This window comes from Adiantum capillus-veneris, chromosome 20, assembly GCF_014529385.1.
Source record: "Adiantum capillus-veneris isolate H3 chromosome 20, ASM1452938v2, whole genome shotgun sequence".
Taxonomy (NCBI): domain Eukaryota; kingdom Viridiplantae; phylum Streptophyta; class Polypodiopsida; order Polypodiales; family Pteridaceae; genus Adiantum; species Adiantum capillus-veneris.
In genome coordinates, this window is record NC_140950.1 from 62,281,593 (window position 1) to 62,305,703 (window position 24,111).

General features: G+C 40.9%; 1 protein-coding gene across 1 annotated transcript; it reads left to right on the forward strand.

The window, feature by feature from the left end:
- Positions 1–18,918: 18,918 nt before the first annotated feature.
- On the forward strand, positions 18,919–20,501 carry LOC147432601 (uncharacterized). The gene is made up of 2 exons (XM_086492476.1): positions 18,919–19,369; positions 19,793–20,501. Exons 1-2 carry the CDS (start codon positions 19,040–19,042, stop codon positions 20,276–20,278), a joined length of 816 nt encoding a protein of 271 aa, XP_086348602.1. The 5' UTR covers positions 18,919–19,039; the 3' UTR covers positions 20,279–20,501.
- Positions 20,502–24,111: the final 3,610 nt, after the last annotated feature.

Below are 24,111 nucleotides of genomic sequence, written 5' to 3' on the forward strand. Positions count from 1 at the left end.
TTTTGTTGAATTTTTAACTAACCAAAAGGGTTGTATATCAGTTCCAAGGAAGAGATGTGCATCCTGTCTTTTAAGCGCACATATATGACACATTTCTTCTAGAATCGTATTGAGGCAAGAGCTAACATTATTTGTAATATTTGTGGCAATACAGTCAGAAGCATCAAAGAATCCACCAAAACTTGTTTTTATGACTCTTTAAACGTTGGAAAGAGTATCGACAATTTACCGGTTTCCATCGTATATCCAAGATCCTTTAATCCTTCAAGGAGCATGTTAGCAACCTCTACATGATCATCCCAATTCTATAAAACTCCTTCCCATTTAGCATATTAAGTGTAGCTTCATAGGCTAATTTTTTACATATGATAGAGGCTGAGTTAGCAGTCGTGTCCAACCCAACAACAAACAATTCCTCAATCAGTAATCTTATTTGAGCTTGTAGCTCATTAATGAGCCAAGTGGTCTCATGCCTAAGCCACTGTGCTGGTAGTTTTTCTATTAACCCAAAGAAAACAATCTGGAGTCATTTTTCTAAATCCATTTGGAGTGCAGACTCCGGTTGGAGTTTCAAGGCCAAGTTGGCCTGTAACATTTAATGGCCTAGTAAATTTTGTGTAGCGGAAACTAACATGAACATAGTGAGCATTTCATTAGAATAGGTTCCTAATGATCATAGCAAGAGTGCTTGGGTGGAGAGAGCAACAAAAGGCATAACACCTAGTTAGATAGGCATGAACAATACTTCAAAAGAGAGAGAAATTAAGCTATTGACAACAATTGAGGACCGGATTTACATGGAGCCCGTACCCCCTCCAAAAGTCTTTGTATTATAGGTTTCCCCCATCAAGAGAGACATTTTACAATGCAATTCTTTGTGTTCCTTCAATAACTAGCTAGTGCAATGAAGATGGAAACTTTAAGCACTCACCAAAACACTTATAAAACACAACATCAATTCCCTCACAGTCTCAGACCCAAGACCTCACACACCTTTGAAGATGGTGAGAGCTAGCGGGGTATGAGAGTAGCTTGAGAGGAAGAAGGAGTAGTCTTACAAGAAATATGTGCATCTCCTCACATAATCACTCATATTAGCATACCATAGCTTAGTAATTATCATGGTAGAGGAGACTAGCATGCATTGAATCTTGGCTTTTGGTTTGATTTGCAACACAAAGCCAAGAGTTGTTGGTGTAGGCCTCCCTTCTCACAAGCTTGGAGTAGGTGATAAGTTTTTCATTAGAGCTTGATAAGGGGAGAGAGAGAGAGAGAGAGAGAGAGAGAGAGAGAGAGAGAGTCTTCTTGCTCCACACATGAGCTTGTGTGAGTGTGTGTGTGTGTGTGTGTGTGTGTGTGTGTGTGTGATAATGCCTTGACAAATTCAGCCCCCTTTTTCTATTGGTCGACCCCTCTTCCATTTTACTCATGCAGGCACCCCATTGGCCCATGCCAGGCTTAGCCAATGAAAATTGAGAGGCATAAGTGATAGCCTTTTGACATGTGTCCCCCTTTTCCCTTTTGTGAGAGCTTTACGTAATTAATTAATGCAACTAAACTCTCATTGGACCCCTTAGCCAATAGGAATCAGGCAAGCCATTGGGCTGCTGAATGCTCATTGGACCCCTTGGGAGACTGTCCAATAGTCTTCTAGAGAGCTTAATTCTTACTGCTTCTTTTATTAAGTGTTTTTAAGTGGATTAAACTAGATTTAGCCTAATTCTCATTGGTCCACCTCCGTGGCCATCCAATAGGATTTGAGTGCACCTTGTGGGCATCTGGGCTAGGGAGCTGACATGTGTCCCTCATTCCCTTCGTGTAAAAGAAGCTTGTGTGTGTGTGTGTGTGTGTGTGTGTGTGTGTGTGTGTGTGTGTGTGTGTGTGTGTGTGTGTGTGTTTCTCTCTCATCCCCTACTTCCAGAGCTCGCCCCCTCTTATGTAGGAACCTTTGAAGACTTTTTGTAAACACACAAAGCATCCAATTTAACTAAGCTTTGACCAATATTGGACACAACCTTTGAATTTTGAACCTTAGCATTTTGGAAGTCTTAATGGGATGAACCTTAGGGTCTTTAAATCCCATTGTTGCACATTGCTCTTTTGCATATGGCCCTCCCTTTGGATCCCTATTTTCCCTCTTGTGGATCCCTATTGTGGCCGGTCTGCCAGCTTAACCAATATTCTAGCTTTTTCTCCCCTAGCACTTCCCCATATTAAATGATCAGTTTAACATGAGAAAATCATTTAGGAGAATTAGATATTAGTTATTATGACATTACCTCTCTCTCTTGAAATCATAGTCCTCCTCGACTATGGGGTAGAGAAGATAAAGCCTATTCATTAGTCCTTTTTCTAGCGGGTAGAGGATCCCTATGTTAGCCTACGACATCATTCCAGAATGGATGACTAATCCATTTGGTGCTTGAGAACCTAAGCTGCCGCAAGCAGGTCTGCACATTAGTCTTGTCAATCTTCCATAGTAGAGTGACAAGCTCTACTTGGTGTTTGGGAGACGTCGTCTCCGCAAGCTTGATTCTAAGCATGCATACTACTTTACATTTGTGCACAATAAAGAAAAAGAGAGTCTTATAAGACAAAAACTTTATTCACTTTAAACATTTGTACATTTGCTTACTCTAGGGAAGCATTGTAATCATTGACAAGGTTTAGGTTATACTTTAATTGTATGCCTTGTATCCATCTAGCATATTCAAAAGGATAATTCTTAAATGTAATAAGATATCATCGGATAGTCTTACCGCCTCTTAATACCTTGTCTGCATGTCGGAGAATGGACTCTGGCTACAGCACCTCTTCTTGGTCCTTGATCTCCGGTGGGTCTTCAATAGTTTGTTCTTGAGGTAACTCTCCTTTGTAAGGATTTAGTAGGCTCGCATGAAAATCATTGTTTATGAGCCAATGGTTGGGCAACTTGTGTTGATAGGTCATCTTATTGATTGGCCTACGAATCTGGAAGGGATCATAGTACCTTTTTGCTAATTTAGCATAGTACTTTTGGTGTCCCATAGGATTCTTGCCCGTCGTGTGCCTTAATCAGGCCTTCGGAAATTTAACTAAGACCTAATCCTTTTCTTTAAAGGCTTGGCTCTTCTGTGCTTATTAGTAGCAGCCTTTTGCCTTTGCTATGAGATAGAGATAGCATCCTTAATCTTTTGGAAACATTCTTGTAGGTATAGGCTATACTCATCTGCAGAGCGAAGATCTTCCCGTGTACTTTAAGTAGCAGGGGACTTTTTTATCTTTCCTCAATTACTTTGAAAGGTGCTTTTCCTGTGGAAGTATGTACAGTGTTATTATAGGCATACTCCACTAAGGCTAAGTACTTCTCCCATTGGGACCTTTGATCTACTTCTGTTACATAGGCTTTTAGTAGATCAAGATTCTTAGGTTAGTTATTTCACTTTGGCCATCTGTTTGTGGGTGACAGGCCAAAGAGAAATTTAGCCTTGTCCCTAAATTCTCAAAGAGACCCTTCCAAAAATTACTGGTCATTGTAGGATCTCTATTCGACACTATGGACATTGGCAAGCCATGATACTTGAAGATTTGTGAAATGAAGAGGGTTGCCATTTGATGGGCTTTTATAGCCTTTTTAACAAGTATAAATGAGCTTGTTTACTGAACCTATCTACTATCATCCATATTCCCGTATTCCCATGGATAGACTTAGGCAATCCAAAGATAAAATCCATGGATATGCTCTCCCATGGTGAATTAGGGATTGGAAAAGGTTGAAGCAATCCAGGTTGCTTCCCTCTATCAAACTTTGTCTTTTGGCATACCACACATTTAGAAACATACTCTTGTATGTTTGCTTTCATGGTAGGCCACTAGAAATACGTTGCAATCCCTTTTAGGGTAGACTAAATCCCTCTATGCCTTGCATAAGGAGGAGCATGAGATTCATACATTACTTTCTCACATAGTGAGTTAGTAACACATAGTCTATTTGCCATAGAGAAGATAATCATCTTGTAAAGTAAATGGTTCCTCTTTCTTCCTTAGAGCAAGGGCTGAAATCACATCTCTAAAATCGGGATCAATAGCATACTCATCTATCATAGAAGATAGATCATTGTGAGTTGCTATGGAAACCGCATTCACTCTCGGTTGTCTTGAGAGTGCATCAGCTACTTGATTATGCTTGCCAGCAATGTGAGCAATATGGAAATGAAATTTCAAAATGGAAATTTGCCCACCTCATTTTTTTGTCGGAGAGCTTGGCTGCACCATGAAGTACTTAAGGCTTTGGTGATCCGTCCACAGAATGAAAGGAGTCCCCAATAAATAGTGCTTCCATGAGTCTAAGGCATGTAGAACTACGAGGAGTTCCTTTTCATATATGCCTAGAGCTTGCTCAACAGGGTTGAGCCTTCGACTTTCATAGGCTATGGCGTGCCCTTCTTGGAGCAAAATAGCTCTAAGCCAATCACCACAACAGTCACATTGGACCTCAAATGGCTTTGAGAGATCCGACAGTGTAAGCACAGGTTGAGAGATAAGCTTTTCGAAAGCATTTTTCTCCTTGGCAGACCATGTATACCTAACATTTTTCTTTGTTAGGTCATGTAATGGTCCTTCTATTAGTGAGAACTTTTCTATGAAGCGTCTATAGTATGCACACATACCTATAAAGCGTCTTAGTTCATGAAGATTCCTTGGTTTAGGCCATCCTTTTATTACCTCTAACTTTGATGGATCCATTTGGATGCCATCTTGAGAGATAATGTGACCTAAACACTGAATCTCTTGTAAGAAAAACTCAATTTTCTTTTTATTAACATAAAGTTTATTCTCTCTTAAGACTTGAAATATTACCTGGAGGTGTTTCTTGTGTTCGTCTAATGAATTAGAGTAGATGATGATATCATCAAAGAACACTCCAGTAAAGGTTCAGTGAGGCCTGAATAGCTTCTCCATCAAGCGGTTGAATGTGGTTGGTGCATTGGTCAAACCAAAAGGCATGACAATGTATTTGTAAAGACCAAACGTAGTGCAAAATGCGGTCTTTAATGTCTTGATCAAATATCCTTATTTGATGGTATCCACTTTTTAGTTCAATCCTACTGAAGTAGGTCAACCCTTGTAGCTTATCAAATAAGTCTTCTACCCGTGGAATGGGAAACCTATTTTTGATAGTGATCCTATTTAGTGCTCTATAGTCGACACACTTACGATATGTGTCGTCTTTCTTTTGCACTAGTAACACGAGTGAGCAAGATGGAGATGAGCTAGTCCTAACCATGCCCTTCTCAACTAACTCATGCACTTGCCGCATAATCTCCTCTTGCTGTCTTGAGAAACTCTATAAGGAGGTTTATTAGGCGGTGAACTTCCTGGAAGGAGTTCAATTGCATGGTCATGATTGCCTCATTTAGGAGGTAGTTCACAAGGGATGTCGTCAACAAAGACATCTTGAAACCCCTTGAGAAAATTGGATCCTTGTGGTTGTTTATATTTTCTTTTGCTAAAGTATTAGGTTCATTTTGAGAATCTTTAACAAAAATCATGTACATGGAAATAGAGCTCTTTATTGACTTATTGAAAGCTTGCGTATGTACAATGGGTATCGTGTTACCGATTTCCTTAGCATCTATGTACATATCTTTTTCCCTAAACCTAAAGTAGATACGCCTTTCAGGGAATTTAACATTGGCAGCCATGCAATCAAACCATGGTGCCCCTAGGATTACATCCTCGTGCTTGAGAGGAGAGATAAAGAAGTCCTCTTTGTCCACATAGCTTTGGACATGGAGCCTCAATTTCCCAATTAAGGGAGTGACTAAAGCTTCTTGCCCCTTGAAAGCACCATTTGCGGGTAGGACATCTCCCATCTCATAGGCTTGGATGCCTAGCTTGGTGGCCAACTCTGTGGATATAAAATTGTGAGTAGAACCAGGGTCAAATATAATAAAAGCATCATGTTCTCTTACCATTCCCCAAGCATGGCATAGAGGAGATCCTTTGTGGTGAGCTTCCTCTTCTTGGATTTTGACCAAGGTAGCTCTAGGAGGCTCATGGCGGGTATCCTTCTGGGGACAAGCGTGGTACGCATGCCCTTGCTCACCGCACTTGAAACAACGGTTATCCTTGCGATAACGCTCAAGCTCTTCAAGAGAGAGTTTGTTTCTGCCTTTGTAAACTCCCTTCTCCTTAGCTTTGTTGTTATTGGAATTGCCCTTAGAAGACTTCTTGACATTGTCCTTCCCCTTAGGCTCATTGGAACCCTTGTTTTCTGTGGGCTTAGAATTTCTCTTAGTCCCTATTTGTAAATTGATTTGAGAAGCCACCATAGTATGGTGTATAACCGCAGATATGGTGCATGGCCTTTGGGAGTTAACATACTCCGCCATTTCTTCAGTGCCCGCACAAAATTGTTGTTTTTGCTCTCCAAAATCCATTTTTTTTAAGACAGCGGATTTGAGATGTAAATCCCAAAACTTGTCTACATATTTATGAATGGATTCATAGGGAGAGAGCTTCAAGCTTCACCATTTGGTGAGTACTTTGTCTTTGGCATTGGTGGCCAAAAACTGCTTCATAATGGAAGATCTTAAAGCTTTCCATGTTCGTGGAGCTTCACTGTTTGCCCATAGGCTAGACCACCATTGCCTGGCGGACTTTTGAAAGTGCATAGCTACATGATAGCTTAGAGGACTCTGTGAAGCCCTCACCTCCAAACGTTGCATCGAATTGTTGGATAAAGTCCACGCTTTCTCACCTTTTTCTTCTCTTGCTTTTTGTCATCCCTCTTTGAATTATCATTAGGAAATTTCGGAGGTCATTTGGAGGGCCTTCTAAGAAAATGTATTTTTTGCACTCTCTCTCTAGAAAATATGGCGAATAATAGAGGTGGGTCTTTCATGGTAAAAGTTCAAAAAGTGTACTTTAAGTAGATTCTTTACTCTTCTGAACATTCGTCCGTAATGATTGAGGGATAATCTTCTTTTCAGCTACATTGAATGAACCTCGTCCACATGGAGGGAATGAGGCTAACATGGAGGGACGAAGGCGCAGCCGCTATTCACTTTCCATTAAACCTGCACATTTGTCTAATGGCGCACTTCTCAAATGGCACAAATGTTACCCAGAAACGAGCCAAATATCACCTTCAGTACGAAGTTGTCAAATGAAGGACACCATCTTGGGTGGTCGTATCCGAAAGAAGAAATTGCGCAATCTTGAAACATTGCAGGTTGCATCCGGAGGTCTCAAGAAAAGAATCCGAGCATTAAGGTGATGCTTCTTGGTTGGCTACATTGTCTTAGTTAAGTAATCTTTTTGTTTTTTCTTGTTATGCATTGTTTTCATGTGCCTAAATAGTGTTAGTGAAGAAAATTTTCTGTTATTTACTTATGCATTGTCTTCATGTAGAGAGTCAATCTATCCTGACAAGGAAAACATTGACCCCAAAGCCAATATAGGAAAGAGATTGAAGCCACTCATAAGTAGAAGCCTGGCAGCAGATATAGTATATGACAAGAAGTTTAAGGTCCTACAACAAAATGTAGTGGACCGCTTTATTTCAGAGAACTCAGTGCCTGCAAAAGAGATACAAGGCACACTTGATTCACTTGGTGTAAGCAAAAGAGGATATTCGGCTATACAAAAATCTGTCTCATCCGTCTTTGTTAAGAAGGGTATAAAATCCAAACTTTTACCATCAGCCTCAAGTGTTTGGAAAGAGAGGCTTCAGCTTAACAAGGCACAGGGAGACTATCTCGGACAGCCCTTTCATATTAAAGCAACTTACAGTGGCCACGGAGCAAACATGGCATATGATGAGTTCAATAATATTTTTATGGACCTGTAGATGTTACAGAAGAGAATGGTGGAGTTTTACAACATCACATTTGAAGAGTCACGAGGGGTATTACATTTTTTGTTAAAACTGGATGAGTGTGAGCTTGTTAAAGAGAAAAATCTAGAGCGTGTTACGATTACTTTAATGAATAGAGCCCTCTCAAAGTGTCCCAGTGATGATCCTTTGTACTTTAGTGTTTAATCAGAATCTAAAATATGGTGGCTTGGTGCGTTTGAGGTAAGCGAGATTCTCAAGTAAGCTCAAATGTTCACATCTACTTAAGTCTCATTTATTTTGTGTTGCAGGTAAAGAAAGAAGATCATGAGATTCTATATTGGGTGTTCCATCGAACAAATATTCCGGAGGTGATTGATAGACAGACTAACTAGGGAGAGGTACTACATCTAGATGGAAGGGGAGACTTTCAAGTTCAGTGGAATCTTGCAGGTGACCTCAAAACATTAAAATGCATGTATAATTGTGGAATGGGTGCAATGGCAAAGTCGTCGTGTTTGTTCTGCATGGAACCTGCAAAGGTCATGGACCCAAAGTGGTGGAGAAAAGCTCCAACACGTCACATTGAGGACCCTGCTTTTCGACCGGTTTTGAAAATACCACTTGTGAATGTCCACATCTGTACAATGCATGCCCTTTGTAGAATTGTGGAGAAATTGGTCTACTTATATATCGGGTTTGCTTGGAAGATTAAGAACTCAGCAGAGTGACAAGTAGCCCTGCAGTGCTTAGAATTGGTACTGTCGGATATGGGGCTTCATGGTGGCAATGTGAAAATCCAACCGGATGAAAAGAGATCAACTGTTGAGAAGGATGTCCCATGCAAACCATCCATCGGTGGGGTGAAGGCAGGGAGGTTTTTATCTAAACCCCAAGGTACAAGAGATCCGAAGCTAACAAAACATGGAAAAATATATAACACATCTTATGTTAGCAAGGTAGAGTATCAGAGCTGGAAAAAGCTACATATTGCAGTCAAAGACCAAGAACCAACTACTCGTAACGCGAAGGCTGAGGTTTGGCGATCAATAGACATCCTATTTTTGATGTGCGACAAAGATGATTGGTCACAAGGTGATATGAACAAGTTCAAGGAGAATCTCGACCTTCTCAAAAAATCATTCAAGACAGCATGGACAGACACCCAAATTACTCACTACATGGTATTATCATGTATTTGATTCTATTTTATGTGCAACTATGTGAGTGTAAAACATTCTAACTAATCTGTTTTCATATCCAGCACATCATCTTCAATCATTTACCATATTTTATACAAAAGTATGGGAACCCGGCAATATGGAATACCCAAGGGATGGAAAAGTCTCATTACATGGCGAGAAATGCTTATTTCAAGCACACACGACATGGTGGCTCTCGAATCAAGGCTAACACTTTGAGAGAACTATTTGAATGGTTCTATCGTAGAATCATTCATTGAATGCAGGCAAAAGAAGTCTTGGCCTCTTCAGCAACAGCACAAGCCATCAGACATTTACAACAACAAAAAGTTAAAAGATCAATGGCATACAACAACTCCGGTGCTCGTGAAAGTCAACGAAGGTGGAGAGAGACAATGGTGTATGTGAACCACAAGTGGAGAAAGATACTCTGAGTGGATGACATTGTACAAAATTTATGTAATACATGATCTTATACAATTGCTACTTGAAGTGTATCAAGATTTTGAAGGTTCAATTTTGTTTTTTGGCACATCACCCTTGTAACGAATCATGAGATGTTTGCCATACTCTAAAAGTTCATCTGGGTTTTGTCTACCAAGAGCTAGTGCCATTGCTGTGTAAGTGTAGTAATACGCTGCCCGACCACCTGTATAGCCCGAGAAGTAACCAAAACAATCTCTAGCAAACACTTTGTCCACAAGAATGACTTTATCTGCACTTTTGGGCATCACGGGTCCACCTAAGAAGCGTGATAGTGTCTTGAATGTGTAAGTTGCTATTGAACCCTCTTGTGACATGGAATTGTGAAAAACTACTATCGGTGACTCGCAAAGCTTTGAAAGGTACTGCGCTAGGGCCGCATCCCTTCCACGATACTCTCGAGTCCGCCGCCGAAGGAAGTCATCCTTGTCAGCAATCCAAGACTGCACATATCATGTCAGAGTAAGTGACACACACACACACACACACACACAGAGTTACCATGAAGCTCTCATCCTGTAGAAAGAGGTTTTCCTGCCACAGGTCTCCAGATGTAGTTGACCCCTGACCTGAATGGTTAAACCAATCCTCCACTTATTTGTTACTTGTTGATGGTCTTAGGCTTTGTCTTATTGCTTGGAAGGTGGCTTCATCAAGTAGTGTCTCCTTGTATTTTTCAGCTTTCTCAAAGCATCTTCGGAGGCATTCCATTGGATTACTGGATGTTTCCATTGCCTCATCATCACTTCTATCCTCTGAAACAAATCCACTCCTCTCCTCTTGGACTCTGGAAATGATAGCCAGGGAGAAGTCCTCCCTTAAATAAAATATGCTTTGCACATCATGTAAAAAGATATAGGTCCTGTCTCCAATCCTGAAGTCAGGCATAGCAGGCAGCATCATCTGAGCATGCTTCTCAGTGAAGTTACTGACATCCAAAGGTAGTTTGATTTCTGTGGTTTTCACAGAGAGCATCTTACTTCTTTGTACTTCAATTGCCTCAACCTCAAGTTCGACTATATCTTCAACCTCCTCGACTTCTTGTATATGTGTTGTCTCCTCGCATTCTTCATCTGGTGCTGCATCCTGCTCCTCTAACACCTCATCAGGATTCTGCATGAGGAATTCAAACAGGCTGTTCAGGTAAATCATAAATCCAAAGGATTTTTGAATAAGTTTGCACTCTTTTTGGTGCAAAGGGTAGGCTGAATGTCGGCAAGCAGGTGGTAATTCCCTATACTTCTTCAGTCCTTGTCCCTTTGCACCACACTCATTTAAATGCACAACAGTCATAGTGGGTAGAACAACCCTCCCTACCTGCACCATCACTTCAAATTTATCTCTGTAGGACTGCAAGAATTCACTATGCTGAGCTAACAGGGCTTCAATGTCAAACTTTGGGTTAAACATAGAATGAACTAGATCAAATTTGTCCCCAGCACCACAAGATGCTGCAAAATCGAACAGACAGTTGAGGAGCGGATTTACGTGTAGCCGGTCCCCCCTCCAAAAGGCTTTGTATTATAGGTTTCCCCCATCAAGAGACACATTTTACAATACAGTTCTTTGTGTTCCTTCAATAACTCGCTAGTGCAATGAAGATGGAAGCTTCAAGCCGCTCACTAAAACACTTATAAAACACAACATCAATTCCCTCACAGTCTCAGACCCAAGACCTCACACCTTCGAAGATGGTGAGAGCTAGCGGGGTATGAGAGTAGATTGAGAGGAAGAAGGAGTAGTCTTATGAGAAAGTTGTAAATCTCCTCACATAATCACTCATATTAGCATAGCATAGCTTAGTAATTAGCATGGTAGAGGAGATGATCATGCATTGAAGCTTGGCTCTTGGTTGGATTTGCATCACAAAGCCAAGAGTTGTTGGTGTAGGCCTCCTTCTCACAAGCTTGGCGTAGGTGATAAGCTTTCCATTAAAGCTTGAGAAGGAGGGGGAGAGAGAGAGAGAGAGAGAGAGAGAGAGAGAGAGAGAGAGAGTCTTCTTGCTCCAGACATGAGCTTGTATGAGTGTGTGTGTGTGTGTGTGTGTGTGTGTGTGTGATAATGCCTTGACAAATTCAACCCCCTTTCTCTCTTGGTCGACCCCTCTTCCATTTTACTCATGCAGGCACCCCATTGGCCCATGCCAGGCTTAGCCAATGAAAATTGAGAGGCATAAGTGATAGCCTTCTGACATGTGTCCCCCTTTCCCTTTTGTGAGAGCTTTAGGTAATTAATTAATGCAACTAAACTCTCATTGGACCCTTTGTCTCCTAGCCAATAGGAATGAGGCAAGCCATTGGGCTGTTGAATGCTCATTTCTAGAGAGCTTAATTCTTATTGATTCTTTTATTAAGTGTTTTTTAAAAAAATAAACTAGATTTACTCTAGCCTAATTCTCATTGGTTCACCTCCATGGCCATCCAATAGGATTTGAGTGCACCTTGTGGGCATCTAGGCTAGGGAGCTGACATGTGTCCCTCATTCCCTTTGTGTAAAGGAATCTTGTGAGTGTGTGTGTGAGTGTGTGTGTGTGTGTGTGTGTGTGTCTCATCCCCTACTTCCAGGGCTCGCCCCCTCCTATATAGGAACCTTTGAGGACTTTTTGTGCACACACAAAGCATCCAATTTAACTAAGCTTTGACCATTGGACACAACCTTTGAATTTTGAAACCTTAGCATTTTGGAAGTCTTAATGGGCTAAACCTTAGGGTCTTTAAAGCCCATTGTTGCACATCGCTCTTTTGCAGATGGCCCCCCCTTTGGATCCCTATTTTCCCTCCTTTGGATCCCTATTGTGGCCGGTCTCCAGCTTAACCAATATTCTAGCTTTTTCTCCCCTGGCACTTCCCCATATTAAATGATCAGTTTAACATGAGAAATCATTTAGGAGAATTAGATATTAGTTATTATAACACGGCGAGACAATCTCTTAGAGCCAAAAAGGAAGATTGTGGATGAAGTGGATATGTGGGGATATGATTCAAACCTTTTGCGAGAAGACATCTCACTACCAAATTGGGTATAATATGATAATCAGTGGTACACACATGCATCACTAACTCCCCGAAATCCTTAATGAACCGAGAATGACTCCAGCACTGACATGCCATAGGTTTTTCCTTTCTTGGAAAGTCATTCGAGTTTTTTTTTTTTAATGAAGTGTTTCAATATATTTCCAAAACACTAGCTTATTAAGTAAATCATGGTTTCCAAGGACCGTATCCAAACATTGGGAGATAGCCAGCCTTGGTGGAAAATATTCAAGTAATTTATTAGCAAATAAACAATGTACAAAAATATCACTGCCCAGAGCTTCAGCTTTCAAAATCATCAACTTGCCAACCTCGTTGTAGATAACTTGCAAGAAATTTGCAAAAAACTGATATGGTTGCTTCTTTGTGCCTTTTGAAGCACCTGTCAAACATGTTTGTGAAGGCTGTATTTTGGGTAAGATGCACCGTTCAAAGTTTGACCTTCCTCTCCCTCTAGCAAATCTCCTCTAGCGACCCCTTCTACCCACAAACTCAGAAGCAGAAGAAGATGGGGAGAGGAATGAAGTAAATGACGAGCTTGGAGTAGTCAGAGAATTAAGACGTTTGGGTGCTGGATGCTCCTCATCATCAGTGTTGGATTTTAGAAGCCCCAGCATGGTCTTTATACCTTTGTAGTTCTTATATATAGAAAGTAGAAGCCCATATTTTTCAGTAGCAAGCTCTCTTAATAACTCCAAAACCAGCCCCGAAAATCCCTACAATGACCGTGTAATATCTCAAGCCTTGATCTCAAGACCTATGAGGAAAGAGAGAGGCAATTGCTATCTTCTTGGAGTGATTATAGAAACTAAAGTACACCTTGCTCGCTTGTGCGCACACATGCACACACACCAAGAGATATGTGTATTTGTGTGACCCAATAGCCATGCTTTTTTGGCCACAGCAACGTGCGGGTCACACACTATATTATTTAATGTCTCATCACGTTAGTCAAGTTATCTACCTAAAAACAACTACTTTTTTATATGTTTGTTTGTAGAATTGCTAGGCTTTTTCTAGAGCCTTATAAACTTCATAGCTTATTGAACGACAACATCATGCAGCAACCTTTTGTGAAACCTACCAGATATTGATAATCTTGACGAGATAATGTGATTAAATTCTGGATGAGAAGAGCTTTTATAGATTTAGTGCAAGCTAGGTCTCCTTAGACACTCAACATAATCTTACATGCCTAAATTGGTGGTGTTCTTAATTACATCTTGTTTTTGCCAAGCCTCGTGACTTTATCACTTGTTCGTTTAACGTTTTCTTCTCTTTAAAATGTCCTTGCATTAGTCGTGATCAGGGTACTGAGATGGAAGGGCTTGCGGCGTCGGTTAAGGGTACTTTGGGGGTTTGCTTTGCTGTCAGCTAGCCCTGATCTTCTTGGCCAGGGTGTGTGTTGGATTCACCGCCTAGGAGGGAGGGCCTCATACCCGGCCACCATCGCTTTGGTCACGCGCTCAGGATCGCAAAGAGAGCTACTAAGGACGTGCTTAGGATTTGTTGCCTTGGCATCTTAGACTTGATGCAGGGTTGTTTTTCGGCACGTTTTCTATCGCTGAAGCTTCGCGATTATTATTTTTATGTTAATAATCGAGATCATTATCAAAGGCCTATGCTTTTTGGTGTTTTACTTAGGAGTATTGTTTTGCTTCTCAAAGTCTTGGTAGTATCTAGCTTGGAGTCAAAGCGATTATTATCTCCCTTGCTTTTTGTTTAAGTGCTTTAAAGCCTTGTTGCTCCTAGGATCTTGAGGTTAACCAAGTCACTTGATAATGGAACTCTATATTGTTGAATTTTCAAAGATGCTAGCGACTGGTAAAATACCCAAAATGGAGCTAGCCGTGCTGATGTGGATGAAGGCGACGGCTCGGTCTTGAGATCGTTGGATGATGCGACAATGTCGAGCCCCAATTCGCCAAAAGCTTCAACCACGAAAAAGGACAAAATTGTCTTGAAAAGTTTCCTTTGAGGAAACAAGGGAGAAAATGGCCTCAGCTCAAGGGTTCAAATTTGAGGTAAAAACCCTCAAAGACGGGGTCCCTCAGGGTCCCATCTGTATGAACGTTAATAAGGTGTCAAGTGCATCTGCAGCTCGCAGGCCAGGCATCTCATTTACTAGCATACTCAAGGGGCCTAACTCTAAGTATTATGGAAAAGGCTCATCAGAAGGCATGTCGAGTGAAGGAGATATCAAAAAAAATGCAGAATACAAGAGCTAGACTTCAGCAAGAGCTCATGGAAGTCAACAAAATAATTGAGTTCGGCCCTCACAACAACAAAAGAACGTACTCCCAAACAGACTACAATGGGCTGGTTGAAGACGGGTTGGCAGATCGGGCCTATTTTGCTTTAAGAAATCTTTGCCACAGCAGGTGGAGGTTGTCGAGGCTATTACTGTAGCAATTCCACCAACACTTATCAAAAAATAGTTAGCCAGGCAAGCTCAGCTAACGTTGGTATTTGGGTTCAATGGAAGAATCCCGAACAGGTTTGAGATGATTCAATGGCTTCAGGGCCCTCAAATTCTTGGTCATGGAGGAGCAGTTGAAAGTACTTTTTACCTAGCTAAAGGGTTTTGTTCAATGAGATTCAAAGAGGCCTCCGATGTGGAAAGGATCCTCGACAAAGAACCCCTAGTATTTAATAGGACTACGGTTTGTGTGGTGCCTTGGGAGCCAGTGTTCGACTCAGCTGAATCTCTACAAGGGTTTCATCCGGTCTGGGTTGAGTTTGTGGGACTGCCTAGCTAGTTGTGGGATAATCTCAGGATGCTCGCTAGTCAACTGGGCACTCCCGTATTTATACCTAGCAAGAGAGGGTTTGGCAGAACCTCAAAGAGGGTTTATATAGGTTGGGATGTGTCTAAAACGCCACCTAAGAGCATGGTAATCAATGTCGGAGTTGGGCTTATTACTATTCCGCTCAACTTTGGAACATACTTTGGAGCATGTTTTGAATGCAACAACTTTGGACACTTCGCCAAGGATTGCCCCTTGAAGTCTAATGGTACTGCAGCTTCGGCAGCACAGGCCATTAGTGAAATGGAAACCCAGATGGAAGGGCTGGAGAAGCAAGGAGGTAGTAACGAAGGGGAAAATGCAGGGAAGGATAAAGAAGGTATGATGGATTTAAAAATGCAAGAAAATATTGTGGAGGAATCGATTCCCATATAATGAATTTCCGAAGGTGCATGCAATAATAATAAGATCATTACTCCCGCTGCTACCCCGAAATTTATGACAGTGACAATGGTGACGGCTATTCAAGTCCCTGGTTTGAAGAGAGCCAAAAGGGTGAAGGAAGTGGCAAGAGACTCCAAAGTACTTCAAGTCGTGAGAACACTTGAGGTGAAAGGTTCTAGTCCAACCTCCACCCCATTGAAAGGAGGGGGGTTCACTGTCCCACAGCACAATCCATTTGCAGCACTGCAAGAAAAGAAATCCCCAGACTTTGAACCCTCGGATTCTTATGAGACCAAGGAGAGGGCGGAGGGGAATGATTCAGATGCTGAAGAATTCGTTCCTCTTTCCCAATGAACCCCTCATTAATGATGGAGTCTCTCACTATTCAATCTTGGAACGTAAAGGGGTTGAAAACCCGTAAGAAGAGTACCCTATTCTTGGAGGAAATAAAAAAGGGGAAGGCAGTCAACTGCTGGGCCATCCAGGAACACCACTTAGATTCCCATAGCTAAAGAAAGTAGGCGCTAGGAAAGAAACTAGTATTCTATGGAGAAGGAAGTGACGGTTTCAGTGGCGTCCTCAGCATTGTGGACAGAGAATTGAAGCCGAAGTTGGTTCTAAACCACCCATCCGGAAGAATCGTGGGGATTAGAATCAGATGGGAAGGGCATCCCTTCACCATTGTGAATGTGTACAGCCCTTGCAATGCAAAAGATAGAGCTGAACTATGGATGCATCTTAGAGATGCTCCTATTGAAGGTGAGTGGTTGTTGGTTGGTGACTTCAATATGGTAGAAAAGAGCAGGGATAGAACAGGATCCTCCAGTATGCTGGCTAGCTCAGAAAGATCTAAATGGCAAAGTTCGTGCGAAAAATGGGCGATGATCGACTTATGGGAAATCAGCCCATGGAACAACACGCCTGGGTTCACCTACACAAGCCTCCAGTATGCCCGCACTGCCTCTAGGCTAGACAGATGATATTGCTTACACCAAGCTGACTAGATATCCTCGTTGATGGAGATGAAGGTAGTTTCAACAAAATCCTTTCAGATCACATACCTCTGCACATACATTTTAAGAAGAATACAGGGGAGGAGTAGACCCCAAAACGTGGGAAAAAACTGTTAGTAATAGGGGCACACCTATTCAAAGACCCTCTTTTCAGGAATCTAACCAAGAAAAAGCACTAGGTAAGCTCAAAAAAGATGTCGACCTCAGCAAATACAATGCATGGGACCTCTTTGCTTGGAGCATCCAGAAAGCATGAGCCCGTTGGGAATCAGTTGCTCGGACGGGGAATCAAGGAGGCCTCGAATTTCTGAACCCTGTGGCCCATGCAAAAGCTTATTGCGCCAAATTTGTTGTTTCCTTGGCTAAAGAGGATCAAGTTTGGGCTGTCATGATCAAAGATATGATAGAAGCAGCTAAACTTGGCTCGAAAGGTGGAAAGTGGAGAGGGGTGGAGGTTCATGACAAGCTGTTAGCCCTAACGTGGACTACCGTAAGACTGGGGGGCAGCTCAGGAGAATTGGTAAGAAAATGCAATAGAGCAACAGGAGTCTTAAAGTGGGGGGGGGGGGGAACTAGATACTTCAAGAACTCCATTTTGCATTGGTCCCCCTGGCTTTCCAAAGTTGTAGATCCACCACAAATTCTCTATTGGATAGAGACGGCGAGGAAGCTGAATAATAAGGGTCTGAATCGACTGGGGCACTTCTGGGACAGTGACAACAAGAGTTGGAAAACCATTGACCTTCTGGTTACCCAATACCAAGTGAATAGCTTGGAGGTCTTGCTGGTTCACAAAGTGAGAAAAGAGCTTGACAATATAGTGATGCCTATCTATGATTCGAAGTTTGACTGGAATGCCTGGAAATGGCACGAAAGCAGTCTCTTATGGAAACCCCATCCTAAAGACATTTACCATACAATGATGCATAAGAAGAATCGGTATAGCCCCCTTAACAAGATATGGAAAAAACAATGGCTGGAGGAAAGGTGGGAGCAAGTAATGGAGAATATCTGGAAGTCAAAGGTTCCGCAGCACATGAAGGTATTTTTATGGAAGGTAATTTGGGGTGCTCTACCGACGGGGGTGAAGATTCAAGAAAGAGGGATTGGGTCAGATCGATGCTTGGAGTGCAGGTTGGCTAGTGAAGATATGGGCCACCTCTTCATGGATTGCCCAACTATCAAAGGCCTCGTAGGGAAAATATGCAAGTGGGTCCAAAGAACATGGAAAATTGGTTTTTACAAGACTGATCTATTCCTTGGAGGGAAGAATTCAAGTGGTCCTTCCATCCTCATCAGCACTCAAATCGTCAGGTACTTCTTCTTACATAATGTATGGCAAACAAGGAACCACCGTGTGTTTGAAGGAGGTATCGACGTGGCAAGCTTCGTAGAAATTATACAAGAAAGCAAAGTGCTAATATGGACGTTCGGATGCAAGCAACACTCGGAGGATTGGTCTAGGACTACTTGTGCCTTGTTGTCAGCAGAGGTCCCATGCTTAGGACAAGGGAAAACCTTAGCTATTGGTAATTAAAAGATCTCAGAAGAACATGATAATGGACCTTATGTATCAAGGATAAAGAGGCGAGTTGATTGGGATGGCTGTCCTGATAGCCGATGTAATTATGGTCCTTGGATGATGTCATGGCTCAACACGAGCATGACAAGACCTTGTAATTATTTGGGTTGATTAATATAATTCACTCACATTTGTGAGTTTTGTTATAATAAAAAAATGTCATTGCATTATGTACTTGCATTACGCAGATAGTGAAAAAAAAATCATAAAAAACACCTTATATTTTATTTTTGATTAATTTTAAAATAAAAATATTTTAAAAAAGTTGAATGGCGTTTAACGTTAACCAACCAACGAAAGTTTTAGTTTAAGGCAGAGGTCTAAAGAGATAGTTTTTACAAGGGGTTTTTTTTAAGCCCTTTTTGGCTTTTTAGTAAAGTGTTGTATTATTGGTGCAATGTGGCCCATTGGATAAAGCTTACCGATTAGTCCCAAGGACCTCATCATGTGTGCAAAAGAATGTTGATATATCATACGAGCATCAAAAATGGCACCGAATAAGACAAATATTAGGGATGTGGCGGATTCACAACCACGTTACACTCAAAGCAAGCCACCCACAACACACGTACACGACCTTTCTCCCCCCCCCCCCCCCGCCCCACACACACCCACCCACCCGCTCACCCCCAACAACACACACACACACAGACAAACGCGCACAGGTTTTTGCGCATACAAAGTTTTGAAAACGCCCACAAAGCATTAAGAAAAAATATGGCGCTGCTGAAGGTGATGGAGATGATAGTGGCGCACCCAGATCCTGTTGGGCTGCGTGCGGTGCAGGTTTTCAATCTGGTCGGCGCTATCAGGATGGTCTTTGCTGAGCGTCGCGGAGAAAGCATGCCCTACTCCAAATTTGCTCAGACTGATTCCATCAAGGGGCGCATATTTTCGTCAAGGACCGGCATGGCCATCATTTACAGCCCTGCTGCCCTCGTCTGTGCCTGCTTCCTCCTCACCAAGCTCTCATCCCCGGCTCCCGATCACCGCCTAGTTGTGTTTTCCACCGCCCTCACCATTCACTTCATCAAAAGGCTCCTAGAGGTACACTCTGCAGCATGTACATGTGCGCACACACACACTCTTACAGACATACATATACATGTATGTATATATGTATGTATATAATCTATCCAGCCCTGCACTGCCAAGAGGCATATGTATGTATAGATACACAAATTAGGGTGACTATGCATGTGTATGTGCGCCGGATGCACTTGATGTGCATGTGCATGCACATACTCGTGTGTGTGTGTGTGTGTGTGTGTGTGTGTGTGTGTGTGTGTGTGTGTGTGTAATCTCTCCACCCTTGCACTGTCAAGAGGCATATGTGTGTGCATATATAGATATTTGGGGGGACTATGCATGTGAGCGTACGCCGACATGCACTACATGTGTGTGCACGCATGCACGTCTTGTGTGCATGGGATCAGAGTAGAACTCCTCAATTCTTTCTTCTTTATGCAGGTTTTCTTTGTGCATAAGTACTCTGGCTCTATGGAGATGTCATTGAGCTTCACCATATCTATTTTTTATGCACTCGCATCCGCGCAACAACTGTATGCACAACATTTTTCAGTACATCAGCAACCTCCATCAATAGACCTAATGAGGTTTGGCATGGTGCTCTTTCTAGTGGGAATAGTTGGCAATTTCTACCACCATAGCTTGCTAGCTGGCCTTCGGAAGGACGATAAGGACAAAGATGGCAAGAAGTGGTATGTAATCCCTCAAGGCGGGCTCTTCACATGGGTGGTCTGCCCTCATTACCTTTTCGAGAGCATCGGTTTCCTCGGTATTGCACTCATCGGACAAACAACAACTACCTTTGTCAATGCCTTTGCTACTTTTATAACTCTTGCTGCAAGAAGTGAGTCTACCAAGCGGTGGTATGAGAAAAAAATAGAGGGATTTCCCAAAGAGAGAAGGGCTTTTGTGCCATTTCTCTTTTGAAATTCTTAATTTGGATTGAATTTCAGAGGTTGCGATGTGATAGCTAATCGCACTTGGAGTGGTTCATGTTTTGCATGTACCATACATAAATATCAAGAACATGAGTCATAAGTGTGGTGAGCCAGTTGGGAAGTTTCTAACTTGTTAGTGGCTTTGTGATTAACACATATGATTGAGAGCCCCCAAGAGGTTTTAATGTAGAGGTTCAAGTTGTAGAGATGAATGACATTCTCTTCAATTGTAATATGAAATTTGAATGTTGAAGTCCACATTAAAAAGTTACTAAATTGTCAACGTGTCTTTATGATGGACAACCACTCTTGAAAGTTGTTATCCATAAACAAGTCATGTTTTGATGAAATTTCATGAAGTTATACTAGCTTGAAGTGAAATGGTGTCTCATTACTTTAGCATAATGTTGTGACTTGCACCCTGTATCTTGACTATTGGCTAGAACCATTTTGTCGATGTGCATGTGTGGTTGGCTCTCTCGCTCTCTCTATCTATCTATCACACACTCACACACGTCTGTTGGGATTGTACAGCATCTAAAATTATCATTTTCCCTTCTCTTATGCACATAAGCCGAACACACAATGCACATGTATGTAAATTCCCAATCAAGTTAAAGACCTCCACGAGCTTGTAGGTGGAGGGGACGATTCAAAATGTACTTCAGGCCAAGAAGCAAACAATGTTATGCTTTACTCCTTGAAGAACAACTTATTGAACCAGGAAGATCTTCAAGGAGCTATACGAACCTTGGTTTATTTTATGTATTGTTGTCGGTTAATGTGATTGCAAATGTGCCAAGATTATGCAACCAATCGAAGAACATGTTTCACAACTCTTCCATCGGTTTTTGGTTTCTCTATATTAAGGTGTTTTGCACTTGGAACATTCTTGTGTTGTTGTCGGTTAAAGTGATTGCAATGTGCCAAGCTTAGGCGACCAATCGAAGAACATGTTTCACTAATCTTCCATTGGTTTTTGGTTTCTCTATATTAAGGTGTTTTGCACTTGGAACATTCTTAGTTCCTCTATTTTCAATCACTAGTGTTTTATTTCAACTAATTGGAAAAGATGAAGATGATAAATAAAACCATTGACTAATGCCTATGATAAGTATGATGGGAGAGGTGAGGTGAGAAGGGTTTCATTGCCATCTTCTTAAGCTACCCTAAAGTAGGGAACGAACCCCATGATTGATTGGAAGAGTGTGTGGCCTCTCCTCTTGTAGAGTGGTAAATTAAAGTCTCGCCTAGGAAAATAGTGCATTTGAGTCAAAATCTTTACCTAGATATTGCAAAAAAGTGTAGCTATTGATGTATATTCTATGTCAAGGCTCTAGGACTATTACAACATGAAGAGAAACAATGGATAAGAGATAAAACAAGCACCATCTTACAATTCTCCTTGCCAATAACAATTGATGTAATTAATCAATACCTAAAGCAAGTACAGCATTCAATGTATTGATGCAATTACAATACATTCAATGTATTGTAATGTGCTATATGAACAAATCAGTATGCAATGGTAAGGAAAAGACAAAGATAAGGTCACATGCTCCCCTTTTTACACCTACTTCAATGGATGGTAATGTGCTACATCAACAAATCACCATGCAAGGTAAGGAAAAGACAAAACATAAGGCCACATGCTCACCTTTGATACCTACTCCATTATTAGGATTAAAAAAAGGTCAAAGAAGCCAAGGAAAATAATGGCATATGCAAAGACGAAAAGAGGAGCTTAATGTACTAAAGCCCTTGTGTTTCCAACAAAGACACCATTCAAAGTCAAAATGTGACTAACTTGCATAATGCAGCTTTCTCACTCAAAGATCTTTGGCAAGGAGAAATTTAAGCACAAGGTCACAATTACTAAATAACATCCTTTATTATAAGGGAACCTTAGATTTCTTCATGCTTCCAAGTCACAAAAAATTCACTTGAAGACTGTGTAGTTTCGAACATGAATCAAGAAGGGATAGTTGACAATGGATGTCTATATTGCCAAGATATATGCTATAGGAATCGAAGACAACACAAGGATAAATGTACAGAACACAATAGATATGCGGAACAGAGATCTTTATTGATATGAATAAAACCTACAACAGCAAGAGACACCCCTCACGGACCACCCTCGTGCTATCATAGTTTGCATGCGTATTAACAATCACAATCTTGCTCTCAATCACAATCACATTTTCAATCGCAATCTCAAACACATCAAAGTCTCATTAGAAATAGGTGGTTTTGCTATAAGCGAAAGCAATGGCATCCAAACTTCAAAATTAGCCCCAAAAGCAAATATTTCGCTCGTGCATCAATCACTTGCCAAAATTAATCAAAACACGCAACAAAAGGTTAGAAATTTTTTTGATAACTTGTTGAAAAACGACCCTTTTCGAAAGCCAACAATTCAAAAACAAAAGAGTTAAAATCAATCTGTGAAATATCAAAATGTTCATATTTGGTAGCTTAACAACTTTTTGAGATATTCCAGGGACAAAAGCATGATCTTTCTTTCAAATGCTAACTTACAATTTCAAAATAGCTCTAAAATGGCATAAAAACATGTCAAACTACGCACCCACTCACTTTTAGAGCACCAAATTATCATGAAAACCGTAAAAACAAAAAATGCTTAAAGAGACAACTTTTTTGCATAACAAAGCAAACATTTACTCATACTAAACTTCTTCAAATTCTCACTCGAAAGTGCTCAAAGTTTATCTACAAAGTAGGTATTCAACAAAGTGAATAAATTTCATCAAAATTAAACTTTTCCCATAGACTCTAAACATCCTAAAACATGACTTAAAACACTAACTTCATGAAGATATCAAAAAAATATGAATTATGATACTAATTTATTATATTCTACTTAAGTTAAAACGAACTTTGTTTTCAAAGTTAAAAATGAGGAAACTCAAATTGCAAACTACTCAAATTTACCCAAAAGGCATCTTCTACAGGATAAGCATTTCATTTGACCACAACTTCTAGTATGTCTCTATTCTTAAGATGCTTAACTCTCCTATCCAAAATCAAGTCTAGCTCCACTCTTAACAATCCATCATCTTTTAACTAAGAGTTGTCTTGTAGAACATGATCCAAAACCAAGTCATGCTCCACTCTTAACAATCCATCATCTTTTAGCTTAGAGTTATCTTGTAGAACATGGTCAACATTAAGCGCATACCGCTTCAACAAACCGACATGAAAAACAATGTACTTTACCATGTGCAAGCAACTCAAGTTGATATGCAACTGATCCTTCTTTTGAAACTTTTAAATGGCCCAACAAAACGCGAAAAAAATCTTTTATCTTTTTCAAGTATGAGGCTAGATCTTTTTGGATTGACTTTCAAAAAAATCATCTCCGTAAGTTTAAATTCAACGCCTTTTTTTTGTTTGTCATAATACCTTTTCTTCTTCTGAGCTTCTCTAATGTGCCCTCTCGCTTTTTGCAATTCTCCTTTTTATCCGATCAAGCATCTCTTTGGATATCTCTACTTTATTATCAAGGTCACAGAAACTAACTCGAGTAGCATAATTATAACTATGCATTGCTTCAAAAGGGGTCATACAAATGGATGCATGATTAAGAATTATTATATGAAAATTTAACCAAACAAATATTCATTCCAATTATTGTAGTTTTCATTAATTTACATATGCAGCATGTCCTCCAAGACACGATTGACACTCTCAATTTCTCCGTCGGTTTGAAGGTAGAAGATAGTAGGCATACATAATTGTGTACCAATTGCTTTAAATTTGGTTTGCCAAAAGTGTGACATAAATTTTAAATCTCTATCA

Excerpts from the sequence above, each read along its gene's own strand:
- LOC147432601 (XM_086492476.1), top strand. The coding sequence starts at position 19,040 with ATGGCGCTGCTGAAGGTGATGGAGATGATAGTGGCGCACCCAGATCCT. Across the intron at positions 19,370-19,792 it reads TCATCAAAAGGCTCCTAGAG|GTTTTCTTTGTGCATAAGTA; the intron begins GTACACTCTGCA and ends TTCTTTATGCAG.